Source organism: Pistacia vera, unplaced genomic scaffold (assembly GCF_008641045.1).
Source record: "Pistacia vera cultivar Batoury unplaced genomic scaffold, PisVer_v2 Contig942, whole genome shotgun sequence".
Classification (NCBI taxonomy): domain Eukaryota; kingdom Viridiplantae; phylum Streptophyta; class Magnoliopsida; order Sapindales; family Anacardiaceae; genus Pistacia; species Pistacia vera.
The window spans coordinates 50,546-68,894 of NW_022196826.1; the positions used below are offsets into that span (position 1 = coordinate 50,546).

Genomic DNA, 18,349 nt, shown 5'->3' on the forward strand with positions numbered 1-18,349 from the left:
CTTTGGATAGATGGAACTTGGAAGTCGTTCGGCCTCTAAAATAACAGAGATACCATTTGAATGATAAGCTTCATGGTCTACTTCTTAATGATTGTTACAAAGTTGAAAAAACAGTTGATGGATTGAGTTGAAAATTGTTTTCTAACTGAAAATAAAATAACTTTATTGAAGAATTGATTCGGTATATTGAATCCAAAATTTCACATAATCGAACCTTTTATTGGGAGCAGACATCTTCAGTTACTCGTTTTCGTAAATAATACTGAACATTTACGCGAGCTGAAATGAACCTGACTTTTGCCGGAGGCTAACATTCAACTTATTAATGCCATCATGACCGAGGCCTAAAATTTTAGAATCATTCAACTGGATAGCAACTACAATAGATACTAGATACTTATAACATTAATCAACAAATACAGTTAAATGTCCCATCACTGCTAATACAAACAATAAGGATCATCAAGAAAATCTTGCAAAAATTAAGATGCAGCAATGAAGCTCCTTCAGGGCTGTACAGCTTCAAGTAGTTTTTCATACACCTGTCTTGCTGACATATCCTCCACCTGATATGAAAATCATTCATTAGCAGATCACTTGAAGCTATAATAATATTGGAGTCTTGAACGCACAACTTATGGAATCGTTCTCTCATGGTCATCGTGTACTTAATCAAATGCAAAAGGTGACCAACAATATCAATGATGCCACTCCAAAAAACCCATTTCAGATGGTTGTAAAGCTTTTGAAGTATGTTACAAATCCTTTTAAACATCAAAATATCAGTTCAGTTGACTTAAATACAGTTATACAATTACAAGCCATATTAAAAGATGGGTAAGGATCTATTTGACTTGTAGAGGTTGCTTAATTCACACGCAATGCACAGCGTATGGTAAAACATCTTAATTCAAATTCGGACTTGAACCAATTTTACTCACCACAAGGAGCTTTGATTTGTTATTCCATCCTCTCTGAAGAGTCATCTGGCTCAGTCTTAGACCCAAAACCTGTATGACAGGCAAATAATTTAACCTCAACAACTCAAAAGTGATAATCTAAGATTTTGGGTGCATTCTCAGTGTCATGGCATAAAATAGAAAAGAATACCTTTCCCATGAATTCTAAAAGTTCATTGTTAGCTTCACCGCGAGCAGCAGGTGCAGCTACAGTAACTCTAACATCATCAGCATTTACTCCTGGTGACAACAATATACAAAGATGAGGCTTCGTGATTAAAAAAGGAGAGAAAGCTACTTAACTTATTTAGGAAAAATATTGAAAATTACAACTCAAGGAGTCATTTATACAAATGAGGCCCCATGGAAGACAATTATGAGATGAAAGAATTTAACCCTTTAAAGGAATACATACACATTCTATCAGATACCCCTTTTGATATCATTCAATTCTCTATTGCTATCATATGTGTTCGGGTTTCAAATTTGTTTCGGTTGTCACTAAATAAATTCACCGTTCCATAACATAAGTGAGACTTTCATGGTCTCCACTCATTTGCTGTACCACCAAGTTGAAAAGAAACTTTGTCACGAAAAGGGGTTTCAAGGAGGTTATGTTTTAGTTGGCCATGAAAGGGAAGCAAGCTAAGGCATGAGCCTACGAAATGTGCCTCTACAGAAGTTCTCTGTCCTACCGCGCCAGTCAGTTCAAGCACCTCATGTATCTAAATGGCTATATCTTTAAGGATATGAAAGCAAAGCTTGTGAGATGATGCCTAAATAAATTACAGAGAAAAGTGCACTGGCACTTCTTCTCACTAACTATGCCAAACATGTGCATAGGTCCAGCAATTGGAGGAGGAAAGCCTGGCTTGTACAAACTTTAACCACAACACTATTATGAATAACCTTGACACTGCAGAGATATGGCATTTGAGGCTGGCTCATACATACATATTAATATTTCTAATATTTAATTTGCACCACTGAAAATGATTGAACGCTCTTGAAATCTTCATATATACACATGCAAATGTAGTCAAATAAAAAAAACTAGGAAATGATTATCTCCATAAACTCCATTCTACTAAAAGTTTATTTGTAAAATTTTACAAAAAATAAAATATTAAACAGTTTTGAATTGGACCACAACAGGAGATTCATATTAAATACAATAATAAAAAAGTAAATAGTCATATTACTTGTAATTGCTGAGCGTTGTGCACGGTCTTCGACCTCAATGGCCACTTGAACAAGCCCTCCTTCTAACTGTGATATGCAGGGAGGCACAGGAGCATCCTGCGGTACATACCAGAACCATATCATGTCTCTTTAATGCAATACTCATTCTAATGCTTACAACTGAAGAGTAACATCACATGTAGAGAGAAGAGAAACAAATAATGATCACACAATTAAATCACGCAGTACTTTGTCTAAACAAATAATAACCTGAAAACAACACGCAAGTGCAGAGAAAACCACAAAACCTCTAACATGCCCCATGTGAAACTATGCAGTTTCAGGCTTATTTACTGTCATATCCACCAACAGGAATGATCTAACTTTCGTAACCTACTAATCAAGAAATAGGTGATAACTGTCATCAGAAGAAACATCCTACCTGTGGGTTGGTTTCAGCAGCCACTGTACTAAGAGCACCATCAACAACATAAATGAAAGAAGCCACTTCCAAATCTTCCTCTGAACGATAGCAAACAAACAGCCCACAACCTATACAGTTCATCCGAAATTGCTTCTCCAATTTCCCTTCACCACTACACAAGAAGAAGTAGATGTTGCAAATAAGAGGTCTTATGCAACTATGATTTGTGTTGACCAGATAAATTTAAGCAAAAGAAATATCATACATAAAATTTTAACAGTTACAGAGCTTTAACTAATGAAACATTATTTAAAGGCAGATTGTCAGCCATAATTAATGAGACAATTACAAAAAGAGTGAAGAACATATTCATATGCCATGCTCACAAGGCAGTAAGGCACAAATAAAATTATTTAACTCAAAGCAGCAAAAAGTAGACAAAAAAAATGCAGAATCATTCGAGGAAATGCATAACAGAATTGTGCATGCAGTTAAACAGAAGTTCATGAGATTAAACTTCAAAGCACTCAAAAGTGGAATTTTTAAGAGAATAGAGGTAGGAAGAATCTCTAAATATGCATCCTAATACTAAAATTGAAAAGCAAAAGTCCACTAATATAAGACTTCAAACTAAAGAACTAAAATATCATAACAGATAATGCTTCTTTAACTTCTAGTTCTATATCCAAACGATGATTACAGACCAGTCCATGGTGCAACTCCTACCAAATGACTCTTAAGTCCCCAAAGCACAGCTGGAGCACAGCTTTGAATGGGTGCCAGCTTCCTAAAGCTCTGAAAAGAGCAACAATTAACCCAAAATTCAAATTAAAAATGCTTAAGAAGCCTACACAGCTAAGGTAACATCATGTTAAACTTAAGAAATCTTCTGTGTAACCGTCCAAACAATTTGAAGAAACAACATTGTTAATTCAAACACCATATTTCCATGAAAATAGATGGTCATGGTCGTCATGGATGCGGCACCAAGTCTGCTTTTTAATACAATGTTCCAACTCATAAAAAATGTCACTAATAATCCAGATATCCAAGTAGTTTATTCAACACCACTTGAAGAAATTCTGAAGATTCTTGTATTATCCAGATATGACAAAAGAAGAGAAAGAAATAACCTCTGTTATATAGTTTACTCTAAAAATATAGCTAACCTATGTGTGGTTGAAAACAAAAATAAAAAAAGTACGATATCATTTGGATTTGATTAAAGTACCGTTTTAAAAGAACTTTTCCGGCATCATTGATGTTCAATCTTGCAAGATGCTTGCTCTTGTCCAATACATAAGCTTTGTCAGTCTTCCTTTTGGGCATTTTCTGCAACTGGGTATCTTATAACAAATATATTTCAATAGAGGATATACACTTAATGGTTAAGATGCTAAAGTGGAATTGTTTTTTGAAGTAAAAAAAAATGCGAATTTCGATCTACATCAACAAGTATTTGACATTTAAAAGTAAAAACAGAGAGAGAACCAGTGATGAGGACGTGAGATCCGCAGTGCTTGCAATAATAAACGAAGAGATCAGAATCAGGGCCATCTGGAGCGGCGTCCTCGCTCGAGTACGTGTGGGTTGTTCTCTTCGGCATTTTCTTCCGTCTCTAGCCAACCCCGCCCAATCTTACATCCTGTAGGAAGCAATTTCAACTTTTAGCTACGTATGATCTATACGGCGTCGTTAAAGGTGTACCAATTCGATGGGTTAACGAGTGACTCCAAGAATATTTTGTGAAAGCAGAGCAGGAGGAGCATACATCAAAATCAAAATTTGGCATATTAATTCCTTTAAATTTATAGTTTTCCAAAAATGGATTTCAGGATCATTCAAATTTCTTTGCAAGTACAGGTTTCCTCGATACCAATAATGTTATACTTACTCACGAGCTTACTAACCGTTTTATTACCTTTGTTAAAATTACATATGATACTCGTACTATGCTTTATATTTACAAAGGATAGTAAGATGGTTAGTAAGATCTTGAGTAACCATAGCATTACTCTTAACTTTATGTTAATAAATTTGAAATACAACTATCCTAATTCCTATCACTCTGCCAGAGTCTTCACAAATATATTGGAGAATTTTTTCTATTTTTTTGTTTAAAATATTAAAAATAATTAGAAAATACAAAAAATAATATTTTAAGAATATGAAAATAAAAACACCTATGGTATGGTTATTTGCAATGAAAATACAAAATTAATCATTTACTTTGTCAATGAAACTCTTTTAATATCATCACTTCGTCTTAAAAGAGTTTGTCTCAACTCTCAAGTATATCAAATTTTCACTTTTATTTACAATTTTATAATAAAAAAATATTTTGAAACAAAGTTTTTATATTACGTAAGAAGATAAAAAGAAAAGGGAAATTTTGAATATTTTTGTTAAAACTTTTCACTCTTACCGTTGACTTCATAATCGAAAAGTAATCGTCATATTTTATTGAGTAAACGACATATTGCCACCCAAGGTTTGACGAAATCTCAAGTGAGTACCACAGGTTCAATTTATTCCAGATTCTCACCCTTAAAGTGACGGAAAAACGTTTGATATAACGGTAAAGGGGTAAATTGGTCATTTTACATGGGCGGCGCACGTTAGCAGACCATCGCCTGTAACAGTCCTCCGGCGCACGTTAGCAGACCACCGCTGGTAAACTTTTTTGCTCTTTTTCCGGCGATTTTTTCACCCAAAATCACCCTTGTCACCACCATTTGACTCCTCCAATCCTCGCCTACAAAACCCCTAACGTTTCCAGCCACGGCAGCTCACCGTTTGCCGTCCACCGCTTCATCGAAAAACGGCCGAAGAACACGAACTCTTGGCCGGCGAATGACGACGAGACGGCAGTTGGGGACATGGGGATTTTATAGATCTGGATACGGTGGTTTCATTGGTGGTGTCCAATTGGATTTTCACCGCCGGAATCGACCGGAATCTGGTGAAGAACATCAAAACACTAAGTCTAACGGTGCCGGCGATTGGAGGGACAAATGAGTCGGGAATGAGAGGGGTTTTGGACGATGGAATACGGGGAAGGTGATGGAGTGACCAGGACGTTCGACGTCGTCGGAAACAGCCCAGATCGGGCTGTTTCCGATGAGGGTGTGTAATTATCGGGGGTGTTTTTGATATAATTTGAAAATAAACTGGTAAGTTTTATAATTCTAATAAATTAGGGGTTAAAACATAATTTATTAATTTAGGGTTAAGGGCATTATGGTAATTGCACGTCCTAAACCCTAAAAATTCATAACACTGTTACTTTAAGGGTGGGAATCTGGAATAAATAGAACCTATGGTACTCACCTGAGATTTCGTCAAACCTTGGGTGGGAATATGTCGTTTACTCTATTTTATTTTATAAGCATTTTGCACCTCTATTGGGCATCTATAATGTAACACCATTTGGGTGTCCAAATTTTGCCTCCAATGCAACATCAAAAGTCACTCCAAATTAGTGTGGATAAACAATATCGCACCAAATTTGATGTAATACTATTTATCTATACCAATGTGATACGATACTATTAATCCACCACAAAACATATTTTATTTCATTATTTTGGTTATTTAATTTTTTTAAAATTATATTTATGTTAATTTTATTATTATTTATATTAGCACTTATAATTATTATATAATTCAAAAAAATATGAAAAATTAAAAACAAAACTTCAATAACTTAAAATAAATTAACACTAATTTAAAAACACTAAAATTATAAAAAAAATTACAACATAAACAATAATAACAATTTAATACAATTAATATAATTTTCAAAGTTATTATTAATTAATAAAATTTATTATTTTTAATATTTAATTAATATAAAAAAAAAATTAGTAGAAGCCCGCAATTCATCCGTTAACCAAAGTTTTTATGTCTGTTTCTCTCATATTACTGATAGATGATTAGTCATATTGATTGGTGCACTGCACTCATAAATTTTAAACGCTTTAACCAGCGAAAATAGGCTCTTCCAGGAAGATGCGAAATTAAGTCAAAATGTTTCTGGCTACATCAAACGAAGCCTTATTAAGTAATAATTGGAGAAATCAGCAAGAGCTCAGCACATCTTACGATAAAATGCTCCAAATATCTCTTCATTAAAAATATTGTAAATCAAATTTAGTCATGACAAACACCACCAAAAAGAGACCAACTAAATGCCAAAAACGATACTCTTAAAACAAAAACAGAAATATAAACATAACTCTTCTCTCAGCAATGGCCATTCACCAATAGACCACTCCTGGAAACCTAACCAGCACCCATCGCCAGGGATCCCAAATTTCTGTAATAAGAATGCCAAATAAGACTAAGTCCGCATACTAGATAACAGTGAAAAGAAAATGCACAGTAAGAATTTGATAAATGAACCATAGAGGTTGTTAAGGCACAAATATATAAACGTGCGAAAATAGACAAGCTTAAGAATATAAACTTACATATCTTGTTGAAAGCTACAATATCGCAGCTCTGGACATACTCATTAATTGGCTCAACTGTCAGACATTCCTCAATCAGAGTGTCAACAGACACCAAATCATCCACAATTGTGAGCATTATCTGCATTTTCTTTATACCATATCCAACAGGTACAAGTTTGGCTGTGACATCAATGAATTAACATATCAGAACATAAAATATAACTTAAAGAAACAGAACAACTTCAGAAACCACAACCATTGGAAGCAATTGCTAGCAAATATACAAGATCCACATTGAATCTTAAGTTCAGAAACCAATATAAGCCCTAGAAAGAATAATTGCTTGTACCTCCCAAGGAAAAGAAGTGATAATACAGCACTTTCTTAAAGTGTAAAGCAAAACTTATCCTCTGAAAAAAGGTAAATTCTCAAGCAAGGTGGTCTCTAGGAGCAATAAGCAATGGAAGATGATTTTTTGCCATATACATCAAAGATATAGAAAACTATATTGGAGGTAGAAAGAGAAAGGACATACATGCTCCCCAGAGCAAACCTTCCATCTGAACACCTCTAACTGCTTCCTCAAGCTTTTTCATATCAGTCTCATCATCCCATGGCTTCACATCGAGAAGAACTGAGGACTTGCCAGCTGAGAGTACAATACAAATACATTTAAAAAATAAACACAAGAAAGAAGAAATTCTTAGTGATAAATATATTGATCAATCAATAAGGTGAGAAGCTTACATTCTTTCTTTTTTGCAGACGCCTTAACAGCAGCTGCACGCTCTTCGGCAGCTTTCTTTTCCTCTTCTGTCTCCTCACCAAACAGATCCACATCATCATCATCATCTGCAGCTGCAGCCTGAAAATCATGTAATATTTAAATAAATATTGAACCATGATTCAAAATTCCATAAAACTGAGAGAACATAAAAGAACAGAACAGAATTTATTTAGGTTTTTTAATACACAAATGCAAAGCTGCACCATGAATAAATAAAAAAGTTTGAACAATTGCGAATTACAAAATTTACATAAAAATGTGGTCATGTGCATATATTATCACAGAACACTAATTACCTTTGAGTCAGCAGTTGGAGGAGTTGCAATCGCCCCCTCTGGGATTGGAGCACATCCCTCCACAGTGACACCAGACCCTTCAGCAGAAACACCACTGAAACAACAATATTATAATATTACTCAAATGGGTTCCCATGAAAATCTTCTTAATTGAAAAATAAATAAAACATGAGCATAAATGAGAAACTAAAGACCCCGTCACATAGTTGCAAGCAATGCAGCACAATGAAGACAAACTTAAACCAAGACAACCATCACTAAGAAAAAAAAACTTACGAAATCCTCAGAAGTGCATCAATATGGTTGAACCACCGAGATGCATTAACATATTTAGATGATGGAGCTTTTGAGAGAGCTGCATAAACAGTAACATCATCCTTTGAAGCTTGGTATCTGATAGAAGTGACAGAAGGAAAGTATTAGAATTAGTCACAAGAATTAATAAACCATCTCACAGCTTCAAAGTTTCTCAAGGATTTCTCAAAGGATAGAGCATAAGGGAATTTACCCGGTGATGTAACTGCGAGTAAGAAGGTAATCGTCAAGTTTCTTCAACCCTGCATCTGAGGTGACATCATAGAATGCAACTGCCATTGCTAGAAAGTATGTGGTATGATTCTGAAGTTATGGAGAAAGATAGAAAGTGCCTATTTCCAATATTTTCAAAATACTCAATAATCAGAACACACTAGAGGAACCACCTATTACAGCATTAGAAGTCCAAATACATAAAGAAAAACAAAAATAACACAGAAGCATATTTGATTTCCCCTAAAAATAACAAAGCACGGGTGGCTTCTCTCATATTCATGCCACCAACGACATAAAACGACCCATAAACAATATAAATTAACTGAAACTGAAATATAACTTTTAGAAAACATGTTCAAAACATATCGAAATTCCCCTCCTTTTGACAAATCCAACAACTAGAACAACATCAACTTTCTGAATTGACATGAATGAGATCCCCATATAACAAAGTAACCATATAAAAAAGCTAAACTACAGCACCATCTCAAAAGCAAATTGAATTAAAAACAAACCAGTCATCGGAATTTAACAAGTATAATACGCATATATACAACTTAAATCATATAGCATTCACATAGAAACGCAACTTAAATCATACAGCATTCACATAAAATCGTAACTTAAATCATACAGCATTCACATAGAAACGCAACTTAAATCATACAGCATTCACAAAATCGTTGAGAAGATTGAAGAACAATAGATCTGTAAATTACCGGGGAGGGAGAGAGGGAGAGAGAGAGAATGGGTGCTTTGCGAGAGAGCGTGGCGAGGTCTAGGGTTTGAGGATCTCGTATATATGAGAGAGGAGATGATCAGGTGTTTCGCGACTTATGAAGTTAATGAAACTCGACCGTTTTTGGCACATCGGGATATTCGTCGAATCGGGTTTTGTACGACCCATGCAATTCGTTGGACCAAACCGGCAAACCCGCGATTTTTTGTGCAAGTATTGAGGTAATGGTCCGATGCATGTAAATTACTAAAAGGACCAAGGCTAAGCTTAATAAAGAAAAGGAAATTTGTTGGTAAAATTGGTCATATTTGAGGGATTATAATCCATATAACCATATTTTTAATTCTTTCTCCATATTAACCACTAATGTTGTGTTTGGCTGGGGTTGGGAATGAGAATGAGAATCTTATTCTCTTATTTTGTTGGGAAAAATGGGTAGAGGAATGTCCATTCTCTCAAATTTTGGGCAATGCCCATTTTAGAGGCATTTTACTTATCCTTGATTCAAAATCAATCCATTTTACCCTTGATTTATTTTATTAAATTAAAATATTATAAAAAGTAAAGTATTATTGTGCCCCCGTTGATATTAGCAAACAACCATTGCTACGTTACTATCATTATTGAGTCTATTTAGTTGAGCTTATGAAAATTAGTTTATAAACAACTAGTGTTTAGAAGTTAATTTGAACTTTTAAACATTTAAAATTTAAACAGTTATATATTTTATTAAAGTATTAATAAGTGATTAATAAGTAATTGATTTGTTTGGTAAAATGTAGTTTATAAATACATTTTATTATTAAAATGACTAAAAATGATACTACATTATTAAAAATTAGGGTATATGATATAATTTTAAAATTAAAAATGAATTATGTGGTAATATACTTGGTTAAAGTAACTTATAAGCAAGTGCTTATAACCCAAAAAAAAAAAATTACATTCCTCCAACTTATTTCTTTTGGGCTTAGAAACCTAAAAAAATTATAAACAAACAGGTCAGCTTAATTTTAAAGTTTTTAAGCTAATTTGACGAGCTTATAAGCTTAGACAAACACTCCGTTGTCAATATTATTAAATGGCAACAACTACACTTAGGAGGTGTTTATTTTATTTTATTTTTTCCATCTGAAAGTTAAATAAGTCTATCAGTTGAATTTGTCTAAATATAAAAGTCTAAGGGATATGCTTGTTTTTTATTTTTCAATGTTTAATTATAAGTATTGAGTTGTTTGTTTTTATAACAATAAAAATTTTAAAAACTGGTGTTTTGACACATGTATCCTTATTATGTATTATATGGCTTTTTTTTACTTGATTTAAACAATTTTAAATTATTAAAATCTAAACAAAACAAATGTTATAGGCTAAATATAACTATATATATATATATAATTATATTATTTTGATATAATTTTTAAAACCTATTATAACCAAAAAAAAAAAAAAAAAAAAAATAACTAAAAGAAGATCAGAAATATATAAAGTACAAGAGTTTCATTAAAATCAGAATTATACAAATTTTATAGGGCTATTGTTAACAAATAAAAATTATTATTGATTAAGATGTTTTTGTATAAAAAAAAGAGCAAATATTTTTGCTTTTTACTTATATTTTATTGTCAGAAAGCTAAAAAAACAAATAAATATAAAAGTTTACGGTGGCTAGGGCTAGGGTAATTTCGCAAGTTTCAAAGGCTGTATATAAATATTATTTTAAAATTTATTTACTTACTTTATACAGTATATAAAATTATATACATTAATAAAAGTCTCATGTACATAAGCTCAAAAATAGTAGACAGTGGTGTAATTTCCCTCCGCTTCTCGACGTCTATCCGATCGTTTCTCACCTATTTCCTACAAAAACAAAGAAATCAATGGAGTGAGCACTAATTGCTCAGTAAGTAAATCCGCTACACTAATCCTCTCTCTCCATTGCTCATATTCTGAATTTTTTCCTTACTTTACTTTTTTTCTTCTTCTTCATTCTCTCTTGGTTCTTTCTCTTTTCTTTCACTATTTTTAGTTCTCATTGTTCTTTTGCTCTAACTTTCTTTGTTCTTTCTATTCTTTCTTTCTTCTAATTTCTCACTATCCATGATAGGAATCATGGTATCATGCATGGATGAGATGCAAATGCACAAATGCATAGAGATGCATTTTCTTTCCACTTTTCTATTTCTTATTCTGTTTTCTTGTTTCTTTTCTTTATTTCTTTATTTCTTTCTTCTTCTTTTCTTTCTTATTCTTTGCATATCAGACTTAGTTGATGTATGGATTCAGAACCCTGGCCGTGTGAGTGAGTACAGTCCTCATCTACATGCACTCTTACGGACTGTACGAATTCTTTTTCTTCTTAGGCCACTCATTTAAAGTGGCGTGCATGTAGGTACTTCTTCTGGGTACAACCCTCATCCACATGCAATCTTACGAGCCGTACAAATTCTTCTTCTTATTCTTAGGCCGCTCACTGAAGACGGCGTGCATGTGGGAATATTCTTCTTCTTGTCACTCACGGGTTTGAATGGCAAAGGCCAAAGACAGTGAAGGAAATTAGAAGTTTCTTGGGACTAGCAGGCTAGTACCGGTGGTTTGTTAGCGAAGCCGTTGACAACTCATACCAAACAGAAAACTCCTTTTATATGGTCAGATGCTTGTGAAGAGAGTTTCCAAAAGTTGAAGAAAAGAGTAACCACTGCTCCCGTTTTGGTGTTACCACAGGAGAGTGTGGATTATGATATTTATACAGATGCCTCACTGCAGGGACTGGGTGCTGTGTTGATGTAGTTAGGTAGGGTAATAGCTTATGCTTCTCGACAGTTGAAATAGTACGAGATGAGATACCCTACGCATGATTTAGAGTTGGCAGTTGTAGTCTTTGCATTAAAGATATAGAGGCCTTACCTATATGGTGCAAAGAGTAATATCTACACCGATCACAAGAGTTTAAAGTACTTTTTCACTCAAAGGGAGCTAAACATGAGACAGAGGAGATGGTTAGAGCTGGTTAAAGATTATGATTATGAGATTAAGTATCAGTCAGGGAAAGTCAATGTAGTAGTTGATGTTTTAAGCTGACCATATAAAACTCCTTTTATATGGTCAGATGCTTGTGAAGAGAGTTTCCAAAAGTTGAAGAAAAGAGTAACCACTGCTCCCGTTTTGGTGTTACCACAGGAGAGTGTGGATTATGATATTTATACAGATACCTCACTACAGGAACTAGGTGATGTGTTGATGTAGTTAGGTAGGGTAATAGCTTATGCTTCTCGACAGTTGAAAGAGTACGAGATGAGATACCCTACGCATGATTTAGAGTTGGCAGTTGTAGTCTTTACATTAAAGATATAGAGGCCTTACCTATATGGTGCAAAGAGTAATATCTACACCGATCACAAGAGTTTAAAGTACTTTTTCACTCAAAGGGAGCTAAACATGAGACAGAGGAGATGGTTAGAGCTGGTTAAAGATTATGATTATGAGATTAAGTATCAGTCAGGGAAAGTCAATGTAGTAGTTGATGTTTTAAGCAGAAAAGTCTATTTGTCCCGACTCTTTCAAACAGGCAACACTAAGAGCATATAAGCTTAACTAAGGGCGAACAAGCATAAAATAGGTTATGTATCTCAATGTGGGCGTTACAAACCACTACTGCTAGCCGCCACTGGTAGTCGATGGAATGGCACACGCGGTTTTGTGCCGACAAAGCCATAAATGGCCATCGATCACAAATCCATGGTTGGAAAACAGTCAAATCTATGGCCGTGAACGCCATATCTGGCCGTTTCCACGACCGGCCAGATCCTGACAGTCATGCACCATTGTGGTGACTGATGGTAGAGATCGGAAGTCGTCCTGGGGGTATTTTGTTAACTTTTAAACTTTTTTGTAACTGAGGTGTTTCAGCTAATCTCTTAAATGTAGGGAGGTTGGGCTAATTCTTATTTGGTAGACATTTGAAGGCAATTGTGTCCGAAATTGTTTTTAAATAGGGGCAAAATGGGTAAAAAAATCATATTACCCCAGTAATGTTTTAATAACATCCCTTAGCAAGGTAATAAGATTACCCCTCACATTACCAACAGTTAACACTATTTGCAATAAAAGATTACTGTAATATTTTATTACTTACAAACCAAACACCGGAATCTTATAAAATAAACGAAGATTACCCCAGTTATCTTATATACCCATGATCTAAACAGCCCCTTCATAGTAATAATTATATGTATATTGCAAAAAATATATGTTATATTACGTTAAAGGTTTAAGATTTAATACAATATTTATTTGAAGTTGTTTGGGACAATGATTTATGTTTTAGAGTTGTTACTACATCTTTTATTTTGCGAGTATGTAATAAGTTGTTAGTATGTATACTTTCTTGTTGAAGCCAAAAATATCTCAAGCTTTTCAAGCATATTTAGAGTTTTTTGGTATGAAACTTTTGGTATTTCCGTACTATCATCCTTGATTATCTATTTCCTTATCTTGTTTAATTCCAGTAATCATTTCTTCTTCAATTAAAACATACATGACTTATTGCTCATTTGCATGATTGAGGAAAATATTAATATCCATTTGATTAGCATAGTGAAGTTGTTGAATTTGATCACTTAATTTCGCAATAACTTTTTGATATCCATTTTTGTACTATCCTAATTCTATTAAAACAATAAATTGAAAATCTTAATACTATTAAAACATGAATTAAAATCCTAATACTATTAAAACATGAATTATAAAACAAAAAATAAGTAATATTCATATCATGAAAAGTAAATAAGAAATTCTAATACTACTAAAACAATGAATTGAAATCCTACTAAAACATGAATTGAAATCCTAATTCTATTAAAATATGAATTGTAAAATAAGAATTCAAAATAATAATTTTGGTAACAACGTATCTATTAAGCTATAACCTCCTCATACTAATAAATTTAGTCGATCCAAACATGATGACTGTAGAGAGGTTCTATTGTATTAAAAAGTGTTTTTACTTTTTTAGTACACTGATATATTAAAAAAACTACTTTCTTTTTCAATACATTAAACTCTTTGTTTTCTTGTAAAATACAGTTTGAAATCAATTATATTTTTATGATTAATTTTTGTTTGAAGGGATGGAAAATAAAAATAAAATAATAATGGATATTCACATTAACAATTCTTGTCTTCAGGTTTGTCTTAAGAAATTCCGTTAACTATAGTTTAAAAAAATTAATTATGTTTTTATGATTTTATTTTAAGAGATGGAAAATGGAATCAAACAACTGAAGTAAAATATTCACGTTAACTATTCTTATATTAACTTCAGGAAATTCAGTTCAATCGTCGTTTAAATTGGAGAGTTAATCGATGGTTAAAAATACCCACCTCTATCAATCGCTATAATTTCCCAATTTAAGTATATGAGAAATATATTGGATATTCTATAAAATAATTTTGAAATACAATTCATGTTTGCCTAATATTGTGACTTTCCTCCCCAGAATCCAGATCCAATAAAAGATGCAGACAGAGTCAGATCCCACATTTGCTTCTCCATTTCTTCTGACGATCGTATTTCAATAATTAAAAATTCAAGGTTGTCACTATAGCACACTGATGGGAAATTACTACAATGAGTTTCCGGGTGTATAACCAAATGGCAACTGATTCAATATACACGTCTTGTATTCTCCACCAGCAATAGCATTCACTCCATTGGTATTGTTACCTACAATGTCCATTTTCTTCACATACATGATACATGCATCTTTATCACCGTGATTTTTGATTCCTAACAATGGAAGTAAATAAGATATCTCATCCAGGCATCCGCAATAAATCTATATGCTGTCAGATTTGAGTTTGTCACGGAAGCCATTGAAGTCTTCGAGATCAAACCAATCCTCCTTCATCTGCAGTGCAGCAACACAAAAAAAAAAAAAAAAAGGGAAATTAACAGTTACTCGAAGAATATGATTTTCCTAGAATATAAATTGGCAGAATGTTGCAAGACGGCGGAACTTACAAAGCAAGTGTAGCCCTCAGTGATGCAAAAATTTTCAGGGGCACCATTCACAAACTTACTTATATAGTAAAGCACGAAATATCCACAATCCTTTTCGTTTCTTTGTTGGGGAACCTGGGTATAATTTGTTTGTCACATGAGTGAAACTTGACAATTAGGAACTCGAAAAGCAACCAAGAGATAAAAGTATTATCACCTCAGGCACCAGGAGAGGTATCTGAGAAACACGTGCTTTGCTTTTTGGCATTGCTTCTGCTTCATAAATGTCCAGGGCAAACCTGAGAATAAAATGAAAATGAAAATGAAACTTGCGAGCCGTGACAAACTAATGTACAACACAAAAACTAATTTAAACTGTGGCAAAATCACATTGCAGGTTTTGGAATCATACTTTCTTATCAGAGGTTCAAGCCTCATTGGGTCATCAGCCATTCGAAGTGAATCTAGCAACAACATGCATGAAGTTTTAAGTTCCAATTGCGAACTTCCACCAAAGTTGCAGATGATCAATAGATTCCAGTGACTCCTAATCATATTAAATCTCAAACTATATAACCCAAAATGACCAAAAGTAATAAAGATTTAACGTCTACAAATGTGAGAACAAAATACCAACCAGAGGACAATAGGAATAAAGACGTATTTCTTTGAGAATATGTGCTTATTCTTAATCCAAGTCAGCACCTCCCCTTTGTAAGATTCTTCCGTGTACAAAGAAAACCATAAGCAGTCAAGATATATAAAATCCGAAATCTTATCTTCTGGAAAATTCCTCCACAAATTCCTATGAAACCCAAAACTTATCATCAAGAGATAAAAGGGAAACCAATTTTTTTCACAGTAAAGTTAAGGAGTCTACCTCAAATAGCAATCAAACAAACCGCTGTTCAACATCCCCTGATGCCTAGAGTTTGCAAATCTGTGAACTCGCCTATTTGACCGTCGACAACGAGGAGAGGCACCTATAGAGCGTAAAGAAATCTTCTTTGAGAAAATGACTTCAGATATTCAATTGGTTGGATGTTTCAGATATGTCCTCTCAAAATATTTACACAGAAATGTGTGTACTGTTGTATGTGGAGTTCTATTATCTTTAATTTGTCTTCTGAAACCTAAAGCGTACCTCTGAAATGTCGTATGTTTAAAAGCTTAATTAATAGGTCATATGTGGTGTTATATTCTTTTGGCCAGAAAACTAATAAGGAATTACTTGTGTTCACTACACATACAATGTGTGTGACCTCTGAACGAATGACCTTGTAGAAATGGTAACAAAATATCATGTAAAAGAGGCACATTGTTTTTTAATATCTCTAGCACAGAATAACTCTTGCTAGAGCTGTTGAAGAATGCCAATAATCCCAAAAACAAATGCTAATTTATGTATCACACTAGCCCTAAACCCTTTTGAATAGAAATACTAATTTCTATACCAATGCTGGCACATTGCTGCAATGCATTGATACCCATTGAAATAAACTAAAGAATATTGTCAAATTAAAGCTCAATAAATTGGTTAGCTTTATAATTTACTTCTCAAATCACTGAAGTGGAAAATAAATTATAGCAATTCGAAATTCAAAATATCTCTTCTAAATTCGCATTAAATTTATCACGACTAAAAACCAAACGTAAACCCTAACTTTGACTCTGTTTCTCTTGACAACAGCTAACATATTATAACTGGAAAGTGCAAACATTCTTCTAAGAAAATGGGTCCGTAGCTTGCAGCAATCTAACAGTAGAGTTAATTTCTCGACAAAACGTTTTTGTAGCCCTAAAACTATTGTGATTATAGGCAAATAAGTTGAAGCATTGACAGTTGATAACCAATTACCTTGTTTAACAGAAATGAGAACAGCGCCGCTTTCGTCGTCCTCTTCTTCTCGAATTTTCCTTTTTGCCATTTGAATCCGACTGGTTACAACTGCTTGAATCCGACTGGTTACAACTTTCTCCCTTTAGAGCTGATAGCTAAAGCGCTGCTTCACGGTTGAGGCGTAATGTTTGGCCGCATGATAGTCCATACGCTTGTCTGGGTTAAGGCTATCCCTGCGCTCTTTCAGGATATCATAAGATTTGATTGTCGTTGACTCTTTTCTGCACTATAATTTGCACAAAAAGTTTACAAAAGGAAAAAAATTCTCCGAAAGAGTATCGCAGACTATCTTTATCTGTATTTTGTAATCTATCATTCAAATAACAATTTTTGAACTTTTAATAGACCCTTAAAGTTTAAAAATTATCAGAAATACCCCTTTACCCTGATTTATTATATTATCATTAGGTTTATAAAACATTTTCTTATAACCGAAGTTCTTATTTAACTCATCTGCAACAAACGATAGCATAACAAAATTAAGGCAAAGGAGCATCATGATATGATTTTTAAACTTTTAAGATCCATTAGATTAAAAGTGCAAAAACCTTAGAAGCAGTTTATAATTTTTTTTTTCTTTATGATCAAAAGTGTCCGTACCAGCTTACGTAAACCTCAACTAATCTTCTGGAATCTTGAAACTATTGGTCTAATAAGAACTCCAGTGGTTACCCTTATTAGCAATTGAGAAGGGAGTTAAACTCGTAATCTCTTGAATAATATATTAAAAAATCTCTATCGAACCACTCAACCACCCAAGGATAATTAATAGTTTATAATATTCTCCCCTCCAAAATAGATACTCAATCAAAAGTATAACCATCCAATAAAACAAATGAGGAATGGAATGGTAAATTTATAAACAAATAATAATTAGTTCCTAAATTTAGTTGTCAAGCTCACAATTAGAGGTGGGCATTGGACCCAAAACCCGGTCCTAGGAGGCCTAGTCCTGTTTCAGGACCAGGCCTAAGGAGGAGGGCCCGAGCCCTCCATTGGGCCCTCCTCTAGTCCCCAGCCTAGGCCCAAATTTTTTTAGATTTTTTTAATTTAGTCCCCTGCACAATTACATA

The 18,349-nt window shown here is 33.7% G+C and overlaps 3 protein-coding genes across 4 annotated transcripts; all 3 read right to left on the reverse strand.

Moving 5' to 3' along the window:
- Positions 1-367: 367 nt before the first annotated feature.
- Positions 368-4,332, reverse strand: LOC116120734 (UPF0235 protein At5g63440). Of its 2 annotated transcripts, none has more exons than XM_031406702.1 (7): positions 4,057-4,332; positions 3,797-3,903; positions 2,584-2,737; positions 2,162-2,258; positions 1,111-1,199; positions 942-1,010; positions 368-566 (listed from the first exon to the last, which is right to left on the reverse strand). In XM_031406702.1, exons 1-7 carry the CDS (start codon positions 4,120-4,122, stop codon positions 507-509), a joined length of 642 nt encoding a protein of 213 aa, XP_031262562.1. In that variant the 5' UTR covers positions 4,123-4,332; the 3' UTR covers positions 368-506. The 2 variants fall into 2 exon arrangements, with proteins under 2 accessions (XP_031262562.1, XP_031262561.1); XM_031406701.1 differs by having other exon boundaries at positions 3,797-3,911; positions 4,057-4,329.
- Positions 4,333-6,671: 2,339 nt separating this feature from the next.
- On the reverse strand, positions 6,672-9,478 carry LOC116120737 (elongation factor 1-delta 1-like). Its single transcript, XM_031406705.1, has 8 exons — positions 9,353-9,478; positions 8,611-8,720; positions 8,379-8,495; positions 8,103-8,196; positions 7,767-7,884; positions 7,555-7,668; positions 7,038-7,199; positions 6,672-6,883 (listed from the first exon to the last, which is right to left on the reverse strand). Coding segments are annotated over exons 2-8 (693 nt in total). The 5' UTR covers positions 8,697-8,720; positions 9,353-9,478; the 3' UTR covers positions 6,672-6,881.
- A 5,588-nt stretch (positions 9,479-15,066) lies between these two features.
- LOC116120726 (probable ubiquitin-like-specific protease 2A) lies at positions 15,067-17,304 on the reverse strand. Its single transcript, XM_031406697.1, has 7 exons — positions 17,235-17,304; positions 16,257-16,395; positions 16,014-16,181; positions 15,789-15,923; positions 15,594-15,675; positions 15,398-15,511; positions 15,067-15,284 (listed from the first exon to the last, which is right to left on the reverse strand). The coding sequence occupies exons 1-7, from the start codon at positions 17,302-17,304 to the stop codon at positions 15,213-15,215; spliced, it is 780 nt and encodes a 259-aa protein (XP_031262557.1). The 3' UTR covers positions 15,067-15,212.
- Positions 17,305-18,349: the final 1,045 nt, after the last annotated feature.